The sequence below is a fragment of the Xyrauchen texanus genome, chromosome 17 (genome assembly GCF_025860055.1).
Source record: "Xyrauchen texanus isolate HMW12.3.18 chromosome 17, RBS_HiC_50CHRs, whole genome shotgun sequence".
Taxonomy (NCBI): Eukaryota; Metazoa; Chordata; class Actinopteri; order Cypriniformes; family Catostomidae; genus Xyrauchen; species Xyrauchen texanus.
Window position 1 is genome coordinate 25,402,314 of NC_068292.1, and position 26,623 is coordinate 25,428,936.

The following is a 26,623-nucleotide window of genomic DNA, read 5'->3' on the forward strand; positions in this document are numbered from 1 at the left end:
CAGAAAACAAACATCTTACTGCTTTTGAATACTGACTCACTGACATTTTACATTTTAACACATTTTAAATTCTACCTCATACAACTAAATGTAAAAGCACTGTCTTTTGGTAGACTGCACATTAATAAACTTTTTTTCTATGACAACAACAACTTTTTTCCTTTTATACCTTTCTAGACAGACAGACAGACAGACAGACAGACAGATAGATAGGCTATTCATGTGATCTCAATATGACGTCTTCCAAGGAGGTGACCCGCTCCATCTAGAATAAAACAAGTTTAGTTGAATGCTGATATTACCGTAGTTTCATTTAATATGAATATACATATTTTGTCACTATCCTGGTGAGATGATTTGGTTTGTTTTGTTGGTCTGCGTGCATCCTGATTCCTTTGTGTGGCTTCGGGTGCCACGTGATTGACGTGAGTGGCGTTTTCATGAGAACGCTCGTTCATGCCGCTCTTTAACTGATCGGTGGCACCTGTGTCTCATCTCCTCTCCCCTATTCAGTCTCCCTTGTGTATGCTGTTTGTTACCAGACTATTTTTGTGAGTTTGCGCAGTGTGTCCTACCTCCTGCTGGTCCTGTTTTGTTCTTTAGTGTTTTTTCTCAGTCATTATTCCCTGTGCCTGTTGGATTTATTCGGATCATGCTCTGCAACCATCTACCCATTTCTCATCAATCTCCTCATCTCCTCCACCAAGGTGTCCAATCTCTTCATCTCTTCTGGTGCCACTGCAGCCTGTCATTTCCTCATCACACTGTCTGAACTACTCCTTCGTTGATCATTTCCTGCCTGGACAGTTTACTCTGGTTTTTATTGCTCATTTCAGTAAAACACATTGACTGTTTATCCTGCTTGTGGGTCCTCTCTTCTGTGTCATGACAATTTAATTCATGTTTAGGATTGGGTTAGGTTAGAGTTACTTTTCAGTGAGGATAAAATTACTGATTGTACATTTAAGATGTGTTTAGGCTAGATAGATTGTGAATTTTTGCTCTAAATACCACCACAAGTACCTATCCTGAGGTCACAGAACCTGCTGGATCCAGCACCATTCCTGCTTGGTATCGGCAGGAACGAACAGGTAAGTCTGGGACAGTTGGCAGCTATTGACTAAATAATTGAAAACATTATAATTAATAAGAATAATGTAACATTATTGCAAAAATGACACTTCAAGACAAGTGGTTTGAAAAAAAAGCTAAACTTTGATAAATAACAGTCTTTGATGATGTCTAAGTACAGTATATATCCAAATACATAACTTGTGAAACACATCTCAAAACTAAGTTTGTTTAAACACTGGATTACAGACTAGATCCATCTAAATCAATGGATCACTATAGCCACTAATGGCTTTAAGTATTAAGTCATGTTTTTTTTTCTTCCCCCACCTGGCAGCAAATGCTCCAAAAGCCATGTCATATTTTCTTAATTTGTCAGATTAATGAAGTTTATGTTTTCCCAAAAGTTAACTTTATATAAAGTGTTTATTTATATATATATATATATATATATATATATATATATATATATATATATATATATATATATATATATATATATATATATATATAATTAAATAAATATATATAAAAATCTAATTAAGTCTAAATATGATCAAATTCAAGATGAAATGCAAAAGTTTAATATAATGAATTTATTTAAATTAATTTTCCTTTATATAAAAAATAACAATATATGATTACCCTATCAACAGTAAATGTGTTGGCATGAAATGAACTATAACTATACGTTTACTTGCCTCGGATGCTTTCACTTCTGGCCTGGCATGCATAATACAGCGTTTTTTTTATTTTTCGTGGATCTGTGTGAACGGGGATCGTTTTGACAACGATCCCCGTTCTTTTCCGTTTTTAGTACATCGTTGTCGTGTAAACATGCCCTTAGATTTCATGGAAACGAGTTGGCAGAAAAGGCAGGGCAATGGATTGGTAAAAACATTAGGCTACTTGGCAAGACCACCCAGAATTAGCCATACTGCAAAAAAACTATAGGCTTAATCAACACCAGAAGCTGAATGTATAGATTGAAAAATTTTAATTAAAATTGGTTATTAAGTGAATTTCTTGGTATAGTAAACAACATCTTGAGACTCGAACTCTTAAAAAACACGACAACGCAACACATTTCCATATTTTATGTTATTTTTAATACATGTACATATATCTACGTCTCTGTCTGTGAAAGCTACAGCTCAGTTTCTGAATTTTAACGGTTGACTGGCCCATTTTCAAAATTCAGAAGTGTTCAGTTCAAGCGCGTAAGCTCCGTTCAGACTAAACGCATTTTTGGGATGAAAAAAAAAAAAAAAAGACGCAACACAACGATAACAGAATGCTTCAAGACACGTTTTGAAGTTCTTCATAATTTGAAAAACAACAAGGTGAGGCACAATGGACAAAGGCGTCCATTTAGCTTATGCTTACATAGAAATACAATTGAAAAACAGTAAACATAAAGGGCTTTTTAAATGCTTAGTAATCTTTAGATAATGGACCCACAACCACCAGAGGCCAAGCCCACCAAATGTGGAATAACTATTGTGTGTATGACATGAGATAATTATTTTTATAAATAACATAAAATGCTAACATTTTGTTAACATCATGTTTTCTATAGATTGTACATGCCAGGAAATTTTCAAATTTATATATAAATTTAAAAAGAATATAAATAACATGCTTGCTGTAATAAACATTAAGTAGATTGGATATGTAGGGAGAATGGTATAAGGCTTCCACCCTCTAGGGGGAGCTGTAATTAATTTTGTTCCAAATGGTGTTACTGAGCCTTTCATTAGAGTGTTGAAGCTGTTGCTATGCTACAGATTTGTGTTCCCTCTGGGAAGCCTGCTGTTCCCCTTATGTCTGATGTAGAGAGAGGGAAAATAATAAAAGAGAGCTGCCCTGCTTCAAACACAGCAATGCCTGGTGTCCCCTCTCCTTTCTCACTCACACCCTAACACAACGCAGAGAATAAACTAGTGAAGAAGAGAGGGCCTATAGTGCAGACAACCCCGAACAAGGGTTACATCTTTGGTGCCGTGACCTGGATGCTGGTTCCTATGTTGACTGGAGCAGCTCTCTGGCTTTGAAAAAGTGATAACATCAGTATATCCTTTTTGATCATTTTAAAGTGAAAGTGTTAAATATTAATGTGATTGCTGAAGTGAACTTGGGTTAATAACATTGGACGTGTTATTGTGTTTTAAGTTTTTTATATTTTGATATTTGACATTGGTATTTACTGTGAGAAATATTTGAATTTGTGTTTTTGAAACTATTCTGATATTTTGTTGTTTGAAAAAAACAAAAAACAAAATCAAACTACTGCAATTGAGACATTGACATTGCTGTTAATTTTTCTTTTTATTATTATTATTATTATTATTATTATTATTGAGAAAGAGGGAGCAAAACAAGAACGATACATTAATTTACTACTTAGTATCTACAATTTCAAATATTTACAGGTACATTTATGGTATATTGCAGCTCAAATCTACAAGCACTACACCAGTGGTGGACAGTAACGAAGTAAATGTAATTAGTTACTGTACTTAAGTAGCTTTTTTGCATATCTGTACTTTACTGAAGTATTTAAATTTGGGGAGACTTTTACTTTAACTCCACTACATTTCAAAGTCAAATATCTTTTTACTCCACTACATTTTCAAAATCAGTCGTTCCTTTTTATTTATGAGAGGATAAAAACGTAACTGGTCAAACGAGCCACCAATCACAGTACAGCACGTGCGCGCTTTGTTTTGAACTTGCCTTGGCGGCATCTACTAAGCGCGAACCAGGGGTGCGTTTCCCAAAAGCATCTTTAGCAACTATGGTCGCAAGTTCCGTCGTTATCATCATAGTTCAACGAGTCGGTGTTTCCCGAAACCATCGTTCCAACGAACATTCGCAAACAGCATCGCAGAGTTGTGTGGTTGGAACGACAGCTCTCGACCTGTGGTTAGAAGCAGAGTTTCTTGTTATTATAACATGTGGGCTTAAAAAATTATTATCTTGAGCCAAATAAGCACGATGACATTCAGTACAATCAGTATCTTTTATTTAGAAGACATACAAATGTCCTTTATGTCTTTTAGTTTGTCAATAGATTTAAAGCACCATTTTTGAAGAGTGCGCATGTGTGAACGTGCACTAGTGCGTAAGAACGAGCCTATGATTGAATCTGGAAATAAAGCAAATAACTGAGAAAAATATGAGATAGTCCTCAGATGACATGTCCGTTAGCATTAATTCGATCGCAAACAGATTCATTAAAAGTAGTTTTTACTCCACCACATGTGTGACATCATTAACCAACGTGGTTGAACAACCAATTTGCGACAATACGGTTTCGGGAAACAGTCGTGACTAGCAAGTTGATTTCTTCAACAGTACATCGTACTACGGTAGTGGAGCAGCAATTTACGTCGTTGTACGGGAAACGCACCCCAGAGCCGTTAAATATGAGAGTTGCGAACAAGACGGTTGCGACAGTGATCTCGCCGCCGCGCGGTCACGTGATTCGTGTAGCTCTCAATAGTTCCAAACAAATTACGTTGCCAATGATTTTAAGCGGGGCAGAGAGCAGCAGCTGTTATTGCAGCAATTATCGGTAAATATTGACGCATAATGTACATTGCTTATTATGTTGACACTAAAATTACTTGCATATAATAAAAAAAAATTTCTGGGGAGTAGCAGAAACACTGCATTAATACGTTTTTGTGTTTAATTTTGGAGGGAAATTGGCTGCTCCCATAACATAGAATATATATATATATTCTATGTATGTGTGTGCATGTATATATGTATATATATATATATATATATATATATATATATATATATATATATATATATATATATATATATTTAATGGCGTTGTGCAGGTTTATGTGAATGTATCATAACATTAGGATGTTAATAATTATGACCATAGACACTCGAGAAAAATATATACAGTAAATACTGTAAATGTATTATATGGGAACAGTCCCTTCCCTCCAAAATTAAACACACAAAAAATGTATTCAATTCATATATATATATATATATATATATATATATATATATATATATATATATATACATCTGACTAATTAATGTAATTTTATTAATAGATTGGTGTGCCAAGAGTGACATTAGTCTTCATGTAGACTGAGTTAAGCAAGAGTCTTGTGACAAATTATAATAGGACATTATGATCATAGTACTTGGATACTTAAGTATATTTGAAGGCAAATACTTTTGTACTTTTACTCAAGTGAATGTTTAAAGGCAGCACTTCTACTTTTACTTGAGTAATATTTTACCTTGAGTATCTTTACTTTAACTCAAGTACATGGTATGTGTACTTCGTCCACCACTGCACTACACATAATACACAACTGTAAAAGTGTGTGTTGCGCAGGCCAAAAAAAAAAAAAAAGAGAATCATACCAAAAATGAAGAAAAATAAAATAATGCAGAGTTCTCACGAAGACACTCCTTATCGACCGCATCCCCTCCCCTTATCAACACTGAGACAGCCTTTCCCTGGCACTCCGTGGTTACCAGCAGACCAGGATGGATGTCAAAAATATCAAATACTGTCTGATGATCAAAATAAAGAACCTGTTGCTCAGGCTGCTGACAAGCCATCCCTGAAACAGTCTGTAAGGCCAAAGTCATTTCAGACAATAAGGCAAACACAGTCTGTGAGACCCTCAGCAGCGAGTTGGTATCAGATGGGCACAACCCCCACCCCACATATGCAACATCAGCCCTCAGTCCATACGCAAGCCTCAGCAAACTATACCTATGGGCTGCAAACTGACATGTCAACTTATCAACCTGACTCAACACCACCTCAAGTCATTGCTGAATTGCCCCCTGCAAGAATACCTCCCCTTCCAGCCCCGGTCCGAGCTCCATTAGCATCTGCCTGTAGACTGCCTGCTGTTACGTCGGCCTCCCCACCTGTCCCACACCAACCACTAATACCAAATGTATCATCCTACACCAGCATACAACCTCAGTCAGCCCATATTCAAGGTCCACAAACTTCCCTCCATGGGCTGCGAGCTACCATGCTCCAACCTAGCCTGCAACCATCTGTACCAATAGCTCCTTCACCATAGACCCACTTGTCTAACAAGCAAGCCACCTGTCAAACTACCCCATCCCAAATGTATGGGATGCCTGTGGCTATGCAAACAGATATACCTACCACACACCCACATCCAGTGCCCACTTTCTTGCTCCAAACTAACATTTCTCCTCAAACAGACCCTGTCCAAGCTCCACACACCTCCAATAATGATCTACAATACATGCATTCAAACCACATTATTATGTTCACTTCCTCAACCCCTCTGTATGCTCCTATGGCAATGTACTCTGGTCCACACATGTATTCTCAGCAGGCCACACCAGTGCAAAACCCTCAGTCCATACCTCTGTACACAGCCGATCTAAATTCTGGAAATATCTATGGCTCCGTATTGACCATGCAATAACCAAGCTTTACACAAACACACCAAGTAAGAAATGTGCAAGTATTCAGTGGGGGTCCAGTTTGTAAGGTACTAATTGATGACTGGATAAGAGATATGCATTATCTCCTTGAAGCTGGTGGGACGCCAACAAATCTGTGCTTTGCAGCAGTAGTCAGACACTTGAATGGCGAAGCAAGGAAGCTGGTACTGAATCTCCCTTCTCATGAGCAGAGTCCTGGCAGAGCTTTTGAGGAACTACGAGCTGAATATAGTGATATTCAGACTTCTCTGGATCTTTTAGCTGATTTTTATGAGAGATAAAACTTCCGGTGAATCAGCATGCTCATATGCAATAGCTCTGGAGGCCACCCTGCGGTCAGTAGAAGAGGCACAGTATGGAGGCCAATCCTTCCCAGACCGCGATAGCAAATTGACTTGACAGTTCTTGAGAGGACTGAATGATGAAGAGGTTTATCACAGGATCGCTCCTATGAAGCTCAGGCTTCTGAGTTTTTGTGAATTTCAAGCAGAACTCCGTAATCTAGCCCGTGAGTCAAAGAAGTTTCAAATTCAGCAAAAAAAAAAAAAAAACCTACAACCAGGTTCAATTTACAACTGCAAGCTGCTAACAGAGTGCAGAAAACCTGAGAACTGAGAAATTAAATAGAGTTAACACAGATCTGTCTGAACTCACAGCTTTGGTAAAGAAACTGGCAAGAAGCCAGGAGGTACAGATCATCAGGCTCTCCCAGCTAGAGGCTAAAGTTGGAGTACCACCAAACACTAAACTTCCTCAAGCTAATATACTGAAAGTCAATGGCGAAGTCAGTGGCATAGCGTGCTACTGATGTGGCAAACCTGGGCATTTTGCTCGTCTTTGCAGGACTATGCTGGCAGATGATACTGACCAAGCTGAAAGTGACGGTCAGTCTGGGCAGGCTTTAAACGCTTGAAGCCTGTGGTGTCAGGGGCAACCACAGGCATACAACAGGATCCCCAGCCTAATGAAATAAAACAATCTGATACACCCCTGGTAGGCCCTTGTAATGAAGGAGAGGTTGAAGTAAACGGGAAAGTGTGTAAGGCTCTAATTGACTCTGGCTCTCAAGTAACCACCATTACTGATGAGTTTTGGTGCAGACACCTTGTCTTATGCTTTCAGAAGCTGAAGCCATCAGATATCCCCATTGAAGGTGCTGCTGGCCAACCTGTATCTCATGTTGGTGTGATCTGCGTCAACCTTAAGTTCCTAGGAACGATGTACACAAATGTCCCTGCATTTGTTGTCCCTGTAACAGAATATTGCACCAATGTTCCACTGCTAATTGGGACTAATGTAATCAGGGCTTCAAGAAACCACCTCCAAGCATCATATGGCAGACAATATCTCACCAAAGTGAAGCTGACAAATCCAGAGTGGCACACCGCCCTGCTGAATGTAAGCAAAAAGGAAATTGGTGGAGCTGAAGGAAAAGTGGGTCCTGTAAAGTATGCTGGTCACAGAATACAAGTACCACCAGGTAAAGAGTTGGATGTTAACTGCAGGGTCATGGGTGGACCAAAGAGCACAACTTACACAGTTTTTATTGAGAGCCAGTCCTCCAAAAGGGTTCCAGAAGGCCTTGTGGTTGCCAGGCTGCTTGCTCATGTAAAAAAGGGGTGTGTTCCTGTCCGTCTTCTGAATCTGTCTGAAAGGGAGGGGGTTGTCAAACCAAGAACTTACCTTGCTGATGCCTTTTTGATTCAGAGTGTGGTTGAAAGTGGGGATGAGTGCCAAATGTCCAGCCATAACCTGTTAACATTGACGAGACAGTCTGGGCAGAGTACATGGCCTGGGTCATGCCAAAATCAAGAACAGATTACAAGTGTTGAGTCTGAAAATGGTTTAACCTGTGGGGTGGATCTTAGTGCTGCAGCAGTGGAGAGTGAAGAACAGCTTTTGATGTTAAAGGATTTAATGAGAAGGAATTCTGATGTCTTCTCCGAGCACTTCATGGATTATGGATGCACCACCACTGTGCAACATGAAATACCTCTGGTAGATCCAAAACCATTTCGCCTGCCTTACAGAAAAATACCCCCCTGTCAGTACCAAGAGGTTAGAAAGGCCTTATCAGAGATGGAGGAAGCAGGTGTTATTCGTCAAAGCAAAAGCCCGTATGCATCACCCATTGTTGTTCACTGAGGATCTGTGTGGACTACAGAAAACTAAATTCCTTTAGTACAAGAGATGCTTTTCCTCTGCCAAGAATAGAGGATGCATTGGAGGCATTAGGACAAAACACTTCTCAACTCTTGATCTCACTGCTGGGTACTGGCAAGTTGAAGTGGCTGAACATGACAAGCACAAAACTGCTTTCAGCACACCAATGGGACTGTATGAGGCCAACAGGATTCCCTTTGGGTTACAAAATGCCCCCTCAACCTTCCAAAGTTTGATGACATGCTGCTTTGGTGATCTGAACTTTGAGAGCCTCCTAATCTACCTTGATGACATAATTATGTTCTCTTGGACCTTTTTAAGAGCACCTGGAGCGGTTGCAAGTGGTGTTTGATCGGCTCCGCAAACATGGTTTGAAGCTAAAACCTCAAAAGTGCAGTCTACTGAGGAAAGAAGTTCAGTACCTTGGCCATGTGGTATCCTCGGAGGGTGTACGGACTGACCCAGAGAAGATTAGCAAGGTCAAAGATTGGAAAAGACCAACAAATGTCAAGGAAGTGCTGAGATTCCTTGGCTTCTCTGGATACTACAGGCGATTCATTGAGGGTTATGCAACGCTGGCTGCACCCCTGTATAGACTCACCTCTGGAGACCCTAGGAGGAGGAAAAGAGGTAGTAAAGGAACACTTCAACCTGTAAAAGCATTTGAGCGGTCGAATGAATGTGAGATAGCATTTGAAACCCTGAAGGTGATGCTCACAACAGCTCCACTCTTGGGCTACCCGAATTACAGTCTGCCATTTGTGTTACAAACAGATGCATCCAGTGAGGGTCTGGGAGCTGTTCTTGCACAAACCCAAGATGGTGTTGAACGGGTCATTGCCTATGCAAGCCGAGGACTGAGTTCACCTGAAACCCGCTATCCAGCGCACAAATTACAGTTTTTGGCTCTGAAGTGGGCAGTGACAGAAAAATCTTATGACCACCTATATGGCCACAAATTCTCAGTTTTCACTGATAACAACCCACTAAAATATGTGATGAGCACCACCAAACTGGATGCAATGGGCCAACGGTGGGTGTCACAGCTTGCCATGTTTGACTTTGACATAGAGTATGCAGGAGAAGTGCAGCTCAAATGCAGATGTTTTATCAAGAATGTCTAGTCAGGAGGTCACACAAGCACTTGTGTGACCTCCTGACTACAGCGAACCTGCTCTCTCCAAAAAGACCAGGCCAGTGAAAATAATTTGGCAACACAAAAAGCTGATGTTTATCAGCCAACAGAGAGACCTGTGGTGAGTCAAGGTAGAGAGTCCATGGTGGGGTGTGATGAGCCTGTTGATTTCTTTGATGGAGCTTCAACCGATGCTCTACCTGCAATAACAAAGTGGGAGATCAGAAAAAGTCAAAAGGAGGACACTGTCATTGAACCCGTTTTACACTACAAGACATTGAAAAACAAACCCAGTCGAGGGGAAAGGTTAGAGAAAGGAAAAAATACACTACTTCTCTTAAAAGAATGAAGGAGGTTAGTGGTAAAAGATGGAATCTTGTACCGGCAAGTGAAAGATGTTCAGAGAAAGTCTACTGATCAGCTGGTCTTGCCAGAGAAAATGCGAGTTCTGGCTAAAACAAATCTTCACGATGATTCTGGTCATTTGGAATTTGAACTCACTTTGGGTCTTGTCCAGGAAAGGTTCTTCTGGCCCAGAATGCATCATGAAATTAAGTCCTGGTGTGAGCAGTGTGAAAGGTGCTGTCTGAGGAAAACCCCCACTTCAGGCATCAGGGCCCCACCGGTAAGCATCCATACTAATGCGCCCTTGGAACTTGTTTGTATGGACTTTCTCATCTTAGAAAAATCCAAAGGAGGAATTGAAAATGTCCTGGTGGTCACTGACCATTTCTCAAGGTTTGCCCAGGCCTACCCCACGAAGGACCAAAAGGCTGTCACCGTGGCAAAGGTGCTGTGGAAGAATTTCTTCTGTCGCTTTGATTTCCCAGCCAGACTCCATGCAGACCAGGGCCGCAATTTTGAGAGTACAGTAGTGAAGGAGCTGTGCAAATTAACTGGGATTACTAGGACCCATACCAATCCCTACCATCCACAGGGTAATGGAACCACAGAAAGATTCAACAGAACTCTGATGAATATGCTGGGCACTCTTGATTCTGATCAGAAATCCCGGTGGCATGAGTATGTTGATGTATTGACACATGCCTACAATTGTACTCAACACGATTCAACCAGTTATTCACCATACTTCCTAATGTATGGCAGACATCCAAGACTCTCTGCTGATCTCATCTTTGGCCTGTCCACTGCCAAATAGCCAAGCGAATACAGTGAATATGTTCAGAAACTGTGTGAGTGTTTGACTTATGCTTATGATCAGGCAAATAAGATGTCAAGGCATGCTAAAGATCTCCAGAAGAAGCAATATGACCATAAAGCAAAAAGCACTATGTTCCAGTCTGGTGACACAAGTGTGTCACATTGAGGGCAAACAAAAGCTGGCCGATCAGTTGGAGCCACGTCCATATGTAGTGGTGAAGAAGCAGCCAGGAATTCTGGTGTATGTGGTCCGTTCAGAAGATGTAGACAAAGAAAGAGTTGTCCACCGCAATCTCCTGCCCCAGTGCATGTTTTTTCCCTTGGAATCCAAGCAGCCAATCCAAGAAGAGTCTGATGTGGAAGAAGCTAGTGAAGTGGAGTCTACAAATTATGTTAAAGCAGTAGAAGAGGAGGAGGTTGAGACAGCAGAAAGTGAGGAAAGTGCCTGCATAACACAATGTGTCAGTACAGAGCAGTCCAGTGAGTTGGGATAAGTGGATACAAATTTGAGCCCATTGAAAGAGACAGTGAGTGAAAAGGAGAAACATGAAGTGCAGACCCAGATAAAACACTCAGAACCTGAGTTGGTGGGACGAAGATATCCTGAGCGGAAAAGATGCCCACCAAATAAACTTTCCCTTGAGCAACATGTCACCCCAAGCGAAAGAGACCTGCAGAAGATAGAGAGAGGAAGAAATCTTTGGGAGAGGGCCAAGGCAAAGAAAGAGAAGCTTCACCTTGGCAACACACACACACAAACACATCACACCCACACATTTAAAAGGGATTAAACCTGAAGTTCCACAGAGTTATTTTTTGTTTTTTGTACTAATACCACTTGATGACTGAGACGCCATCATTTAAAGAAGGGGAGGATGTAGGGAGGATGTTATAAGGCTTCCACCCTCTAGGGGGAGCTGTAATTTATTTTGTTCCAAATGGTGTTACTGAGCCTTTCATTAGAGTGTTGAAGCTGTTGCTATGCTACAGATTTGTGTTCCCTCTGGGAAGCCTGCTGTTCCCCTTATGCCTGATGTAGAGAGAGGGAAAATAATAAAAGAGAGCTGCCCTGCTTCAAACACAGCAATGCCTGGTGTCCCCTCTCCTTTCTCACTCACACCCTAAAACAATGCAGAGACTAAACTAGTGATGAAGAGAGGGCCTATGGTGCAGACATCGCTATATATAAAATATGGCAGATACAAACACTGTGTGTTGTCTTTCCTTCTGCTTCCTTCGCAAAGTCTTCAGAGACTCAGACTCACCGACTGCATCTCACTGGGCACGAACATAGACAGGGACCTGGGAATTGGAGATTGCGACTAGATCCAAGATCTTATGTTTAAGAACACTTATGTTTAAATTTGACTTATTATTGTCTAATTGGAATTGATGAATGTATTATTTTACCTGGTAAATAAATTGTTACATTTGAGTTTATTTTAGTTAAATAAGTTAAGTCCATGTTTCTGCAAATCTATGACCAGATTAGTAGCGGATTAAAGCTCAGTTCTGAGTGAAGCATGGGGCACACTTTAGACTATAGACTTTAGAGTTCTGACTAACAGATTGGCATTGGTTGTGCTTAGAGTGTACAGGCTTGATATGGAATTTCCATATCTTTAGGACAACATGTGATATATTCTCAGTTGACTTTTGTTTGTGTACTTTTATTTTGAAATTTCTTGTTAAAGTTCCTGTTCCCCAGTCGTGTTCATATGTCCTGTTTTCCCTCTATGTTTATGTGTCTGATTTCCATTGGTTCATTGTTTGATTACTTTGATTCAATTCTAGTTTGTCATTGGTCTCGTTGGTTAATTGTCTTGTTATCTTGTTTTAGAGTTCTGTTTGTTCATTGGCCTTTGTTACCCATGTCTTGTGTATTTAAACCCTCATGTTTGCCTTTGTTGGGTGTCAGGTATTGTACATGTAACCTTGTTGTTCTGTTCAAAGTTTAGTCTAGTCAGTGTACTTGTAACCTTGTGGGTTTTGTTTTGCTCTAGTCTAGCCATAGTCTTAGTCTTAGTAGTAGTCAAGTCTAGTTTTGTCATGTTTAGTTAGGTCCTTGGTTTGTTTTTGTTTTTTTATAATTAGGAATTCTGGTTTCACGTTTGTGGAATTAAACTGCACTTGGACTCCTCAACTTTATCATCTTCGTCTCTGCCTGTTTTGTCAACATTGTTACACAACATTAAGTTGATCGACCAAGCCTTAATAAGGTGTAGTCTAAACCTCTAGTTATTGTAATATTTGCATAGGAAATTATGGCATGGTTATTTAAAGACATTTTTTATTTTGGTATTTTTGGTCTATCTTTGTAAAGTTTAGAGGAGTAAAGTTCATGACCTTGGTAGAAATAATGTTACTCCAATTAAGTGTTTATGATCTAAGGGGACTAGACAAAATACTTTTAGATAAAAGGTTAAGTATAAGCAGCCATCTAATAAGCATTTAGTAAATTACCTCCAAGATTACCTCCAAGACCTCTAAGACCAAGATTGGCTAATTTGTGACTGAGATCCGTGTACATGTGCGAGACTCTCTAAGCGACATAGGAATATGAATGAGTACAATATTAAATGTTATTAAATACAATAATCAAATGTTAAACCAAATTTTATTATAATAATTAAATTAGAACATTATATCCTTGGAAACTTTTACAATTGCAGTCAGATAAAATAACGGGGATCATAAAACAAATAATATAGTTATTTAATTGGAACAAAATAACTTAAAAGTTATTGCGCACGATTAGACAGAATGCCCAGGAGACTGTCAGCCACACCATTGATACCGTCCTTGGGCCATTGGGTGGCCTCCCCCTTACACTACATCATGATTCTGTTAAAAATAAACTTGTGAACAAAAAGGTTGAGATTAAGTTGTCATGCAAGTCTGGATTGAGTCATGTTGAGTCATTCCTGTGCTGAAACTTGCCTTTGTTGCTTTTTGTGAAACAAAGGAGGGATAAGTCTTATTTTTCTTAAGTTTAATATGTCTTTCCTATGCTCACACCCATGTTTACCAACTTATCAAGTTGAACATCATTAACCATATTATACATTTTTTTTTAAATATTTTTTTACACATGTAAATGTGTAAAAAAATATTTTAAATAAATGTATAATATGGTTAATGATGTTCAACTTGATAACTTGGTAAACATATAATGAATTAAAATGCATTTTTAAATACATAGAAAGTATATTGTTTAGGGGAAGGTGATATTGTGATGTTTGTAATATCTGGTCTCTTGGCCTGCAGCCTTTGTTAACGTTGTAAATCAATTTAAAATTTCAGTGTCCAAGGATTGTACAATAAAATAATCAGACAGCAAATCCAACCCACCACACAGGCTAATTCCATTGGACAATAGAGTTGTCATTTTACCCAATTCTTTGTAAATATACTATATATTATTTATTCAATTCCATTTAGCATGCACTATGCAAAGATATAAAGAACACTACTGGACAATATTCATTATACTGTAATTTTCTCTTTCCAACCCATTTTCTTCATTTTGTATTCTGTATTTGTTGTACCTGGGATATAACTCACCAAGGCAAAATCCTTAAATTTGCAAAGATATGGCCTATAACTCAGACAATAAACTCTGTTCTAATTCGCTAATTCTTGCATTTGGTAAGCATCTCTTTGCTGCACCAGCTTACTCTTATTAATGCAAACCTGCCATGTGAAGAAATTCTTTGATATTATCTATCATTTCATTTAGACCTTGTAAGGAATTTTAGGAGTGCCCCTTAAATATCAATCCAGGTCTGCAGTTGCTGTTCTCGAACCGGTTCCTCATGAGAGGAGAGATGACATGACACACATACACCAGAGTATATCATATAATTCCCTGATGTTTATTGTTCAACACATCATTATATATTGTTCAGCAAAGTAACATTTCCACTAGACTAACCAATAAAATCATATTTACCTTATCTGGGCGTGACATACATATTTGATTTGAGATACACGAGGGCTTAGGAATGGCAGTTTGTCGACACGCCCTGATACGAAACAGAAAACACATCAACTGTCCTGCAGAACAGGAAGAACACAATTATACTGACTAAGAAGTTATTGAGAGGCCTTATTATTTTACAGACCTCCATTTAAGACAGTGTATGTAATTCTGAAGGCCTCAGCAGCATCACAAGCCTCTTCCACAAGACGTTTACTTTCAAGCAGTTCGACTAAGCTTTTTACTGGTTTTCTTTTGTATGAGGTGGAACCCACAGTCTGTTTTCCACCTCTAAGCAAAAGGAGACTTTATTGTTGATTATAGCTGTGAGATAGGCTTGTTGACCCTCTCTGACAGTTTCATGAGTGAATTCTCATTCAATCCCAAAGTGTAATGGCAGCTTGTGAGGAAGGCCACCAGTACTATCTTGTCAACAGCCACTGACACAAAAAGGACCGGGATCAGAGTAGCAACATTTGAGGCCAATGCTGCAAGCCAAATAAACTTCTCCATAGTCTACTTTTTCTTCTCTATTATAGCCTGCGAGCATACAGTCAAAGACTGAACCAGAGCAAATATCTTGTGTTCTAACTCTAATGTATTTACCAGGGTTTGGAAGTCATATCTTCCCAAGTCATATGAGAATATCAAAAACACCTTTTGGTTTACAGTCCCCTTCAAGTTTCTGTGGCAGTCACCTATAACTGCACAAATTACCTGCATTCAAATTTCTGTTCTTTGCCTCTTAGTGAATGTCATTATCGATCTTAGTCTGGACAAAATAAAATGTTTCTGCTTTTTAAAAATCTCTTTGGCCAGAAAGACATAATTTTCCTTGAACCGCTCTGATAAAACTATAATAAATTAATCGTAGTCTCAAATTTGACTTCTTTGAGGTAATTGTTTGCCTTAAGATTTGGCATACCAATCACTGGCAGGTCCCATAGTCTTAAATTTGACATTGTGTGATGGGTGTACAAGGTAACCTCCATTGTTGTTTCAGTTATTCCAGTTGGTGCAGAATTTTCATCATCATCATCATCATCATCCAGACCTCAAAAAGCATTATTGGAGTTAGATTTGTCTGATCCTATTTCACCAGTCACTGCAATATTCAGAGTAACATTGACAAGAATGTTGAGTTGTTTTTAACCTCTGCAACATCTTAATTTGTGTTACATTCTCCCAGTCTCTGTAAAGCTCCAGAGAAATCTATGTCAGCAGAAGAATCTTGTGTCAGTTTGCATGATTAAATTCTTCAATGTAAAAGACTTTCGATAAGGTATAAATCATTGCATTCTATAGGTAAAATGATCAAGTACAGTTCAGTTAGGACAACTTTTGGAAATATATTAAAGATTTTTATTGATGGTAATTACAGTGGAGTAGATTTGGTATTGGCAGACTAGATATTTACATATGCTGCTGCTGCTGCTGCTGCTGCTGCTGCTGCTTGAAATGAGTCAATATGCTGCTGCTGTTTTCATGGACACATGATGCTGCTAAGACAGAAGTGTCATGCTGCTACTACTGTACAAACAGCAAGATACATCTTGCATTAAGCAGATCTAGGCAGGTGGGGCTGGGGATGGTGGAGGGTGAACGCTGCATCTAACGGCCCTGCTGTGGCCAGTTGAAGGGGCATAGTGTTAGATGAGTACCAGTTTTATATATTTTTAAAAGAGGGAAAGAGGCAGTAGACAGAGGAGTGCCTGGTTGACCTATCATCCTGTGCCATGTATAGTTTCCAAATTAAACTTAATTGTCATTACAACACTCATTACAACTCATTACAACACAGGTCATGATGACTTCTTTAACTGGTTATGAACAGTTGGGAAGTTTGTTAAAAATTAAGTATAGTATAGTTGTATAGTGGCATATACGGTACATGTAAGCGATAAGACTAGCAGCTGTACATCATCGCACCATTAGCTGGGTAATTCCCAGTTAATCACATGTAAGCCATTGCTTTATAAGTCTGCTCACAATCTATCACATTGCTGTTTCAGTGTGCTAACATAGCAACCTCCACCACCCCACCGCCACCAGTTGAGTCCGGCAGGATATGATGGTTCCAAGTACAACTTCTTCGAACCGCTAGACAGGGCCTACGCCAAAGAGAGACATTACTTTTCTGTTTAATGTTTATCAAATAAATGTAATCTTAAATTTCACTCAAGTCTGCGAGTCTTCCTGATAGAAAAAAATGTATCACAAAAATCAACAAAAATATAAAACACATTTTTATTTTATTACGTATTATACTGTACATTATACATGATTCTATGCAACTGCAAAATTATGAGATTGAGATAACATTTTGGTGTCTTAGCAGTGAAAATTATTAAAGATGCAATAAATAAAAGCCCAAAATGAAACTGTTTAAACTGATCAAATATAAATGTATACAGTCTGGCACTCATCATGACATAACTCCAACATCAGCACACAATCTAACAAACAACATCATATGAATATTTAGTCCATGACAGAGGCAGAACCTGTTTCTACAGGTAATAGATTGTTGTGGAAATTTTGTAAAATAAGAGACTCAGAGTCAGAAAATATCTTTGGAAGTAGTCTACAGAAATCAAAAGTTTCCACAGGTGCAGAGCAAAAAGAGCTTTTTGCTCTTTTTTCAGAGCAAAAAGAGCTTTTTGCTCTGCATTTTTTCAGTGATACCCTGTGCCAGGAGCAGACTGGCCCCTCTCTTCACTGACCACTCAGTGTCCATGCTTCGTCCATGCCTCAGGCATGTGAACATCTCGTGTCTTACTCTACTAACGCTGTTGCTGGGCAGAATGAAAAGTAGGGTTACATAAAGGACTCACACATTTTATCACCAAGCATAGTACAGAGCGCCCACACATTATATGGTATGCAGGTGAGAGAATAGACAGAGAGACCTCAAAGTACAAAGTAGAGAAACAATAGAATACAAAGTCTTAATAAATTTCCATTACAAGGTCAATAAACAAAAGCAATAGACAACACACATTCTTTAGATGATTATAAAAAACAAAACATATGTTCAGGCCAGCTAGGAGTTACTGCACATCGGGTCCAGTCCAGCTTCTTTTCTGATTTCTCTAGCAGTATTTGCCAGTTCATTTAATCCTTCTCTCAAGAGGTAAAGTGTAGTGCCAAAGGACAATCCTGCAGCAGCAACACTGCCCACACCTGGAAAGAGACTAGCAAACCATTCAAAGGTAGCCAGTGTTGCGATTGATGCAGAAACTTGTAATCTGGTAAGTGTTTTATTTTGGATGGCAGCAGCAATCTTTGATTTACCCAGATATTTCTGCAACGGCTTGTTCACTTTTTCTGAAAGCTTTTTAATTGATCCATCATCCAAGCCAAATGCATAGTAGCATCTTGTGAAGAAAAGCAACACAATCCCTGCATCACATGCTGCTGACAGGCCAGGCACAGGGACAACTGCTATACCAGCAGAGGCGAGAGCTGCAGCCCAGATCACTCTTTTAAAAAATGTAATCTTCTTCTCGAGAGACTCAGCAGAGCACACTGGCCAGGCTTGTAGAAGAGCAGATCTCTTATGCTGTGGAAGCTCTTCTTCCAGGGAGTTTTGAAGCTTTTCAAAATCATATTTCTCTAAGTCATAAACTGATATCAAGAAAATCTTGGGGTTTCCCACCTCTTTCAAGTTTTTCTGACAGTCCTCTCTTATTTTAGAAAGAGTTTTCTGCTCATCAAACTCCTTTTTCCTTTGCTCTGCCAAGATGTCATTGTCAATCTTGGATCGAACAAAGTAAAATTTTTTCTTTGCATTTTTTATTTCTTTAGCCAGCATGATGTCATTCTGCTGGAACCTCTCTGAGCTAAGGATGATGAAGAAATCATATGTGCTGAATTTGACATCTTTAAGGTATTTATTTGCTTTAAAGTTTGGACTTCCTATTCCAGGCAGATCCCAGACTTTCACATTTGGCATCGCAGGGTGCTCATACATGGTGGCCTTCATTGTAGTTTCTGTGACTCCAGTGAGGGCTGCTCCATCAGCATCATCTCCTAAACCCCTAAGTGCATTTACAAAGGAGGATTTCCCAGCTCCTGTCCTTCCAGTCACAGCGATGTTAAGTGAAACATTTAACAACTGTTCAAATTCTGCTTTAGCTTTTGCTGTAGCTTTTTCCAGTGTGGATTCCCCTGATAACTTTACTGCCTCAATAACATCAGGGTCTTGAGTTTCCATGTTTAAAACTGAAAATAATTATAAATTATTCTTTATTCAGAAATGGTTTCTCTGCTTTCAGAAATGAAACAATTAATCTAAACTTGTGCAACAGAAAAAATCAAAATGCATTGAATATGCTGCTTTGAACATAATAGCTGGTAGGCTGCAAATTCAATAGTATTTTTCTTATTAAATAATTTCTGGTTATGCTAATAATAGTTATACAATTTCAATGGTGTGATCGCCATTCAACACTGAAGTTCTTTGTTAAAAAAATGTAGAATCCTTTTCTAATTGGCACCTTACTGTATACACCATTGGCTTATTTTCAGTATAAAAAGTAATAAATACTACTGTTCCTTGGTATTAACTTACAGTATGTTGTTTGTTTACAATGAAACTTTTCTGTATGACAGGCTTAGGGGTGCCGGGATTGTTTTGGGAGTAACGGACACACTGACAGGGGGCCCCCAAAATAAAGTTTGCTTAGGGCCGCCAAAAAACTAGGACGGGCATTGCTGGTACTTATACTCATAAAACTACTGAAATGCCAATGATTTCATCCAACATTCTGCTGTTGGTGTCTTTGTAACATTCATTTATTAAAATTACAAATCAGTGGCATGATTTGTGCATGTGCTGAGCTACTGTTGAAAGAGCAAAGACACAGAAAAGCTCTTGCACAAAATACAAGTGCACACTGACTTACAATCAAGCAAGTATATTGAGTGCAAGAATGTCCCCTCTCTCTAATAGTACTGTGAAGATTTCATTCAAATTCTTTATAGCAAACTGTTTTGATGTTTTGTTTCTAATTTAAACATACAATGCAGTCCTCAAATCACTTTCACTGGCAGGGGGCCTGGGTAGCTCAGCGAGTAAAGATGCTGACTATCACCTCTGGAGTCGTGAGCTTGAATCCAGGGCATGCTGAGTGACACCAGCCAGGTCTCCAAAGCAACCAAATTGGCCCGGTTGCTAGGGTCAGTAGAGTAGCATTGGGTTAACCTCCTCATGGTTGCTATAATGTGGTTCTTGCGCTCGGTGGGGTGCATGGTGATTTGTGTGTGGATGCCGCAGAGCTATACTGGGAACTGGGCATTCCAAATATGGGAGAAAAGTGGCGGAAAAAAAAAACTTAACAAAAACAAAACAAAAAAACACTGTCTCTGCACTGTCCTTTTTTACAGCATTACTAAAAATACTGGTATTGCTGAGCACAATTTTTTTTTAACTAATAGTATCAAAAAATGGTATCCCTACTTTTACAATCACCTCTCATTGGAGAGTCTTTCCAATCCTGATGTTTGATATTGATTTGATAGTGAATGTTTGTATTATCATTGCAATTTATCAGTTCTTTTCATGATACATTGCAATGATAAAGACATGACAGTTAAGTAGCCACACAACTATATTAAGATGTATAATTTAAATGATCAAATAGCCATAGCATATGATGATTGTTACATGAAATCTTGAGGATTTCTTATACTGACCTTATGTGTAGAGAGATTTTGAACTTCTTATTTCCCTCTATGTTCCTCTGCCCTGTCCAGGAAAAATAAAACAAAATTCAAAGAAACAGTGAGGATGACTGGGGACAATTTAACATATAAAACTAAAGAGGAAAAGATAGGTAAACTAATGTTTTAGTACTCCCACAACACTTAAAATGAAATAGAAAAAATATAGACCTATTATTTAATAAATGCATAAATACACAATTTAATTTTAAAATAATCCCACATGTTTTGTCATTAGGAAAAAGAATGTTGGATTATAAAAATAACTCAATGAAATCCCACAAGACTTTACAACTTGACAAGAGACATTTTGTGAATTTAACCATGCGTGGTGGAAGCGTGGGCTAAAACACATAACTGGTAAGCAGAAGGTTGACATTGCGATCCCCACAGCCACCACCATTGTGGCACTTAACTACAGGTTGCTTGGGGGGATTGTCCCAGTAATAAGTGCACTGTAATTTGCTTTTAATAAAAGCATCTGCCTAATGCATAAATGTAAATGTAAAATGGCAGGAAACTTTTTCTGCAAAAATATTGTTTTATTTTCAAATTTACAGTCTGTATCTCCGAGGAAATTAACATCTTAAAGTTATGAACATTTACTTTTACTACTGCATTAGGGCTGTCGATCTCCCCAGCCTTTCAACTATCTGTATCACCCAGGATACATAAACCAAAACTGTATCCATTCTGCTGTACTTCAAAACGGATTGCCTGTATAAAGATGGGTTGACTGTGTTGGCGTCATCATGTGGGATGGATGGGGCATGTCCTAACAATAATTTGATATCAAGCATACATGAAGAAATATCTAAAGTGACAAATAATACAATTAGGAGATGATTCAGGAACAACACCCCAGCACTAATCCCAAACTGTCCCCAAGGACTCACAACTGTGCAATATAATCATGTGCAATAAAAATTCACTAATATTTATATAAAATGTATTCAACATACCCTACCTTCAACCATTACATTCCCCAAACATTACAATTTGTTTATATTTAATTTTTCCTTTGTCTTATTGTGTATATCTATATATTTTTTATTTTATCTTATTCTTACTGTATTTTATTATCTGTGTCTTGATATTGTTTTTCTATGTGCACTGGAAGCTTCTTTCACCAAGACAAAATCCTTGGGTCTGTTAGTGAGCTGAGTGAGCTGCTTTGCTGTAGCCTGCCTTCATAGGCAGCTGTCTTCTATCCTTACCAAAATGATGCCTCATCTGCAGGGGCAGAGCTAGGGGGTAGCCAGGGGTGGCCATGGCCACCATGAACCGAAGCCTGGCCACTCCACTAGCAATTGCTGTTTTGGTCATTTTTTTTGTCTTGGACACAATTTAGTTTGCATTTCTATTCCTGTAAACTGACACGTCCAGTTGTAAAATCGTCTGTGACATTTATTATAAAACAGCAATTTTATCATAGTAAACTCCACACAGTTCATTCCAAAATGATTTTTTTTAGTGTAAAATATGTTAGGCAAGGCAAGTTTAAGTTAGAGATTAGCAGACAGGCAGTTAATTCATTAAATGATGAGCTGTTTCCTCACAAAAGCGGTTTATTCAGGATTGCGAAGATTCTCCTCCATAGACATCCATTAAAAAGGACTGCTTCTTGTCTATTTGCCATTGTACCACCATAGAATGTATATGGAACAGCCAAGTTAAGCTAATCTAGGCTAACCTTGTAGGCATATGATGCGAACACACTCTCAAGGTAATAATCAACATGTGTTTTCAACAATTACGATGAAAACTAAATACAACATATTGTATAAAATAAGCACTGAATAATCGCGAAAAGACAAATAACTGAAAGTTACAACAAATAAAATAACACCAGTATATCTAAAATCAGCAATAAGTAAATCAAAGCAGTACCCACTAATCTGCATAATTTATTCATAACACAAAGCACTACTGGGAAACGCAGTGCAGCTTCTTATAACAGTATTATTAGACACAATGTGCATGCCTGACAGAAACGCAGGATATAAGTACCGGTAATGGAAAATATTGCTTTGTGGCTTATTCTGTTTAAAGAATAGCAGAAAGAGCACTTGACAAATCATTAGGGCTTTTCACGTTTTCTCAAGTATAATCTGCTGGAAGGAATTCAGACACAATGGATATAAAAATGCAAAAAAAAAAATGCAAAAAAAAAAAAAAAAAAATCACAGAGTAAACATATGAGCAATTAATCTTGAAAATAATAAAACCATCCTTTCTGCAAAGATCTCTGCTCTCTAAGATGTATGCGTTTATTCTTTACATTTGTTTACAAATATATATTTCGAGGTGTTGTTTTTATTTGGCCCTATAGGTCCTATACAATTAAAACTATATAAAACAACATTCTTATTTTGTGTAATTTTAATGGGTAACACTAATGGTTGTAAAAGTTAACATTACTTAATAAAATATTAACTAACATGACCAAACAATAAACAATTGTATTTTTATAAATTGACATTAGCCTAGATTAGTAAATACTGGAAAATTGTATTATACATTGTTAATGCTAACTAATGCAAACTTTATTGTTGTTACCCAGAAATGATCATACTTGCAGTTTCCATGACCTCATACTGTATTAATTGAGACACTGGTTTATTTGTATTTCTAGAAAAAAGACGAAAGGCGAACAACATTTTTCACAGCACCTAAAATACACATATTCCTTTATGCATGCATGTTAACCTGGTGTTGGGGAAAAAACCTATTGGACCTATTAATGTTATTTGTCATCTTACATCATATACGGTAGTACAGTGCTTCTTTTTTAGTACTTTCTATTTAAAAAATCTACTCATCATGTTTGCAGTGGTTCTATGAATGTTTGAATGTTACGTCATGATCATTTTCATGACTTCGCCAAGTGCCACACAAACCCACACAGACACAGGCCCAGGAAGTGACGTTTCAAGCGCACGTGATCGTGAATATTCAACCTACACGTACATGGTGCTGACTTCACAGAAGTTTCACTAGCTGCTACATTCTTCATTATGTAGGCTACAACTGTTTTCTCAGACCAGCAAGGCAGCCAGGTAACTCCGCCCTTTCAGCTATCTACAGCAAGCCGCGTGCGTGGGGTTCATGAAATATCCAACATTACGCACTCCGCTTTGACGGTTGAAAAAATGCATCATCCAGGTACTTAAAGTACACTTATTTTTGTTGCATCTTTAGTATAAACATACTACTCGCACTACTTACGCTACAAAGTTACATAATAGTGCAGAAGTGTGGTTTGGAACCCGCCTCAAAGGAAGCTCACTAGGTTTTGGAACAGACCCCTTGTATGTAGGAAGCATAGTTTGATTATTTATTTATTTGCTGATTAAGCAAAGAAGTGTCATTTTAAAGATGGTTGGTTAATGAGAAATCAAATATTTAGACTATTCAAATTTCATTCAATAATGAAACGGAAAACAAAAGATTATAAAGACCTTAACTTCTTGGTTCCAGCAGTAATTAACCAACATACAATCTTGTTCAGATGAGTTTTCTTCAGTCATTGAGGATTTAGAATAATAATAATAATAAAAGAATTCCAAGGAGATGGAGTCCGACAATACTTTTGATCAAAAACTGTTGCAAAAGTCTGAAAAATAGAAAGAAAGAAAGAAAGAAAGAAAGAAAAAAAATAACAATAAATATAGCCTAAATACCTCTTAATCCGTTAAACAGTTGCTTGTTAAAGTTGTCAACGTTGCCAACAATCAAAACAGAGTTGCTGTATCCACAGAACAAAGAGTTTACATTTCCTTGTTTACACTACGCTTGAAATTCATTTTAGATGACTCCAAATATTTTGATAATATGCAGTAATTAGTGATATTGTAAGTTGTAAGATATAAAATTAAATTACCTTGAACCATTCCGGACCATACAATCGATTTCCGTAACTTGTGCAGTTCAAATGCACTTCATGTGAACTTGCTGTTTTCCAACGCGCGCATTCGTGATATGAGAGACTGTTGAGGATTGGCTTTAATTTAAGAGAGTGTGATGCCTTTGCACATGAAGTTCCTGCTTTAGATTTTTACCATCCAATAAAACTGCATAAACTAGTAGGTGCTTCTCTGCATCCACCAACGAAATATACTAAATATATTTAAATCTATGTACATTTATATAAGATAATGTACATTTAAGATTTGTGATGCAACTGTACAGTATGTTTTATTAGGAAATGCAACACAGTGCTACAGTAGCCTATAACTAACGACCATTAAGGATCAAGTCATTGAATATGGGTAATTTTAATCTATTTCAGTAAACTTAAACAAAAAACTATTCTTAAAAAATAAGAGTCATTCAAACATTGTCAACATGCATTTGTTTCACTCATTTTATGCAGCCTATTGTACTTTGGTAAAGTTGGTTTTATATTGCACATTCGCACATTCGCGGACTTCCGCGTTCAGTAACTCGTGAACTAAACGTTGTTGCTACACACAACACCTATCATATATAACTACAGATAAAACACCAGAAGCTACAACATAAATTTCCTCAAAACGATCTTTCCTTCGCACTGTACAAAATACATTGATCTCTATGCGCAGGCTGCTAAGAAGGGACCATCTGCAAAGTTCAAACCCGAAGGAAAGCTCGTTTTGAGGAGATTAAAATATTAAAACAATGTTATTTGTGTAGTAACAATATTCAGCTCACGAGATATTGAACGCGGAACTCCGCAAATATGCGAAGCGAATATAAAAAGCAACTTTACCCAAGTTGCAGACTTGATCATGTAGGACCTTCAGGACCACATAGCCTACGTGAACAGCACCATGAACATAGTCAAGTTTAAAAAAAAACCCAACCAGGGTAAAAATAGTTTCAGGTTTGATATTTGCTGGGTATTCACCTAGACTGCTTTAGTGTACTTTTGTGTAGGCTGTTGTACATACAGTACGCAAAAATGTTTTATGTAAAACTTACAGTAATTCACCAAAGGGATTTTTTCATGTTCCAATGGTTGTATAGTATGTTCCTACTGACCAGACTGACTTACTACAGGTGGAAGTTTGACAGTACCTCCCTTACTGTATGTTCAGTATACAAATATTAATTAAAAAAAATTACAGTAATTCCCCTAAAGTATTTTTTCCTGTTCCAAAGGCTGTAGTGCTTTCCTATTGACCATACTGACTTACTACAGGTGATATTTTGACAATAACTCCCTTACTGTACTTACTGAAGGGTTGGGGTCAGAATCCCCTGTCTCTTCAATTTAATATATATATATCCTTTTTATATATATCCTTTTGAATGATTACTTTATTCTTATTAAAAATTCAACAATCAATATCCTAATCATTTCTGTATTCATTTTCTTTTAGGTGCATTCCAGTGTGTGCCCTTGGGTTGTGTTCACATGCAAGGGGCCTTTTGATGATAATTGTCTTGGGATTCAGAGAGCAGCGAGAGAGACTCTGTACTCATGTATTGCATATATATTATATATATATATTGTAAGTAAATCAAAACCAAATCATTTACAAGCTTTTAACTTCATGAGGTGCAATGGCAAGGTATCATAACACCGGAGACGTCCTTGGTGAATCTGCCTCTGGGTTGGACATTACTTTACAGTCCTTTTTAAAGTCCATCAACTTTTTGACATGTTCAGAAATCCCCTCCTGGAAACTCCCTCTGCATACATTCAGTCTTTTACAGCCAATTGGTCAAACATAAAATCTTGAACTGTCATTATTTCTGGAAGACCCCTTAGGACTTTTGCATATAAAACTCTTCGTCTCTTTGTCCTCTTTTTCTGGACCTTTCCATCATTGCTGTATCTTCTGTATCTCGTCCGCAACACATAGACGGTAATGATGGCATTTTTCTCCTTTCTTTTGCAAAGCTGTTTCTAATACATTTTCAAC

At 38.0% G+C, this 26,623-nt stretch overlaps 1 protein-coding gene and 1 pseudogene across 3 annotated transcripts; both read right to left on the reverse strand.

Annotated features, from left to right (window-relative positions):
• Positions 1-15,281: 15,281 nt before the first annotated feature.
• On the reverse strand, positions 15,282-16,233 carry LOC127657653 (interferon-inducible GTPase 5-like; annotated as a pseudogene).
• Positions 16,234-16,370: 137 nt separating this feature from the next.
• Positions 16,371-24,965, reverse strand: LOC127657464 (interferon-inducible GTPase 5-like). Of its 3 annotated transcripts, none has more exons than XM_052146228.1 (4): positions 24,598-24,965; positions 24,176-24,330; positions 20,688-20,739; positions 16,371-19,214 (listed from the first exon to the last, which is right to left on the reverse strand). In XM_052146228.1, the coding sequence occupies exon 4, from the start codon at positions 19,204-19,206 to the stop codon at positions 18,034-18,036; it is 1,173 nt and encodes a 390-aa protein (XP_052002188.1). In that variant the 5' UTR covers positions 19,207-19,214; positions 20,688-20,739; positions 24,176-24,330; positions 24,598-24,965; the 3' UTR covers positions 16,371-18,033. The 3 variants fall into 3 exon arrangements, with proteins under 3 accessions (XP_052002188.1, XP_052002185.1, XP_052002187.1); XM_052146225.1 differs by lacking the exon at positions 24,176-24,330 and adding an exon at positions 24,398-24,462 and having other exon boundaries at positions 24,598-24,684; XM_052146227.1 differs by lacking the exon at positions 24,176-24,330 and having other exon boundaries at positions 24,598-24,964.
• Between the last annotated feature and the right edge of the window lie 1,658 nt (positions 24,966-26,623).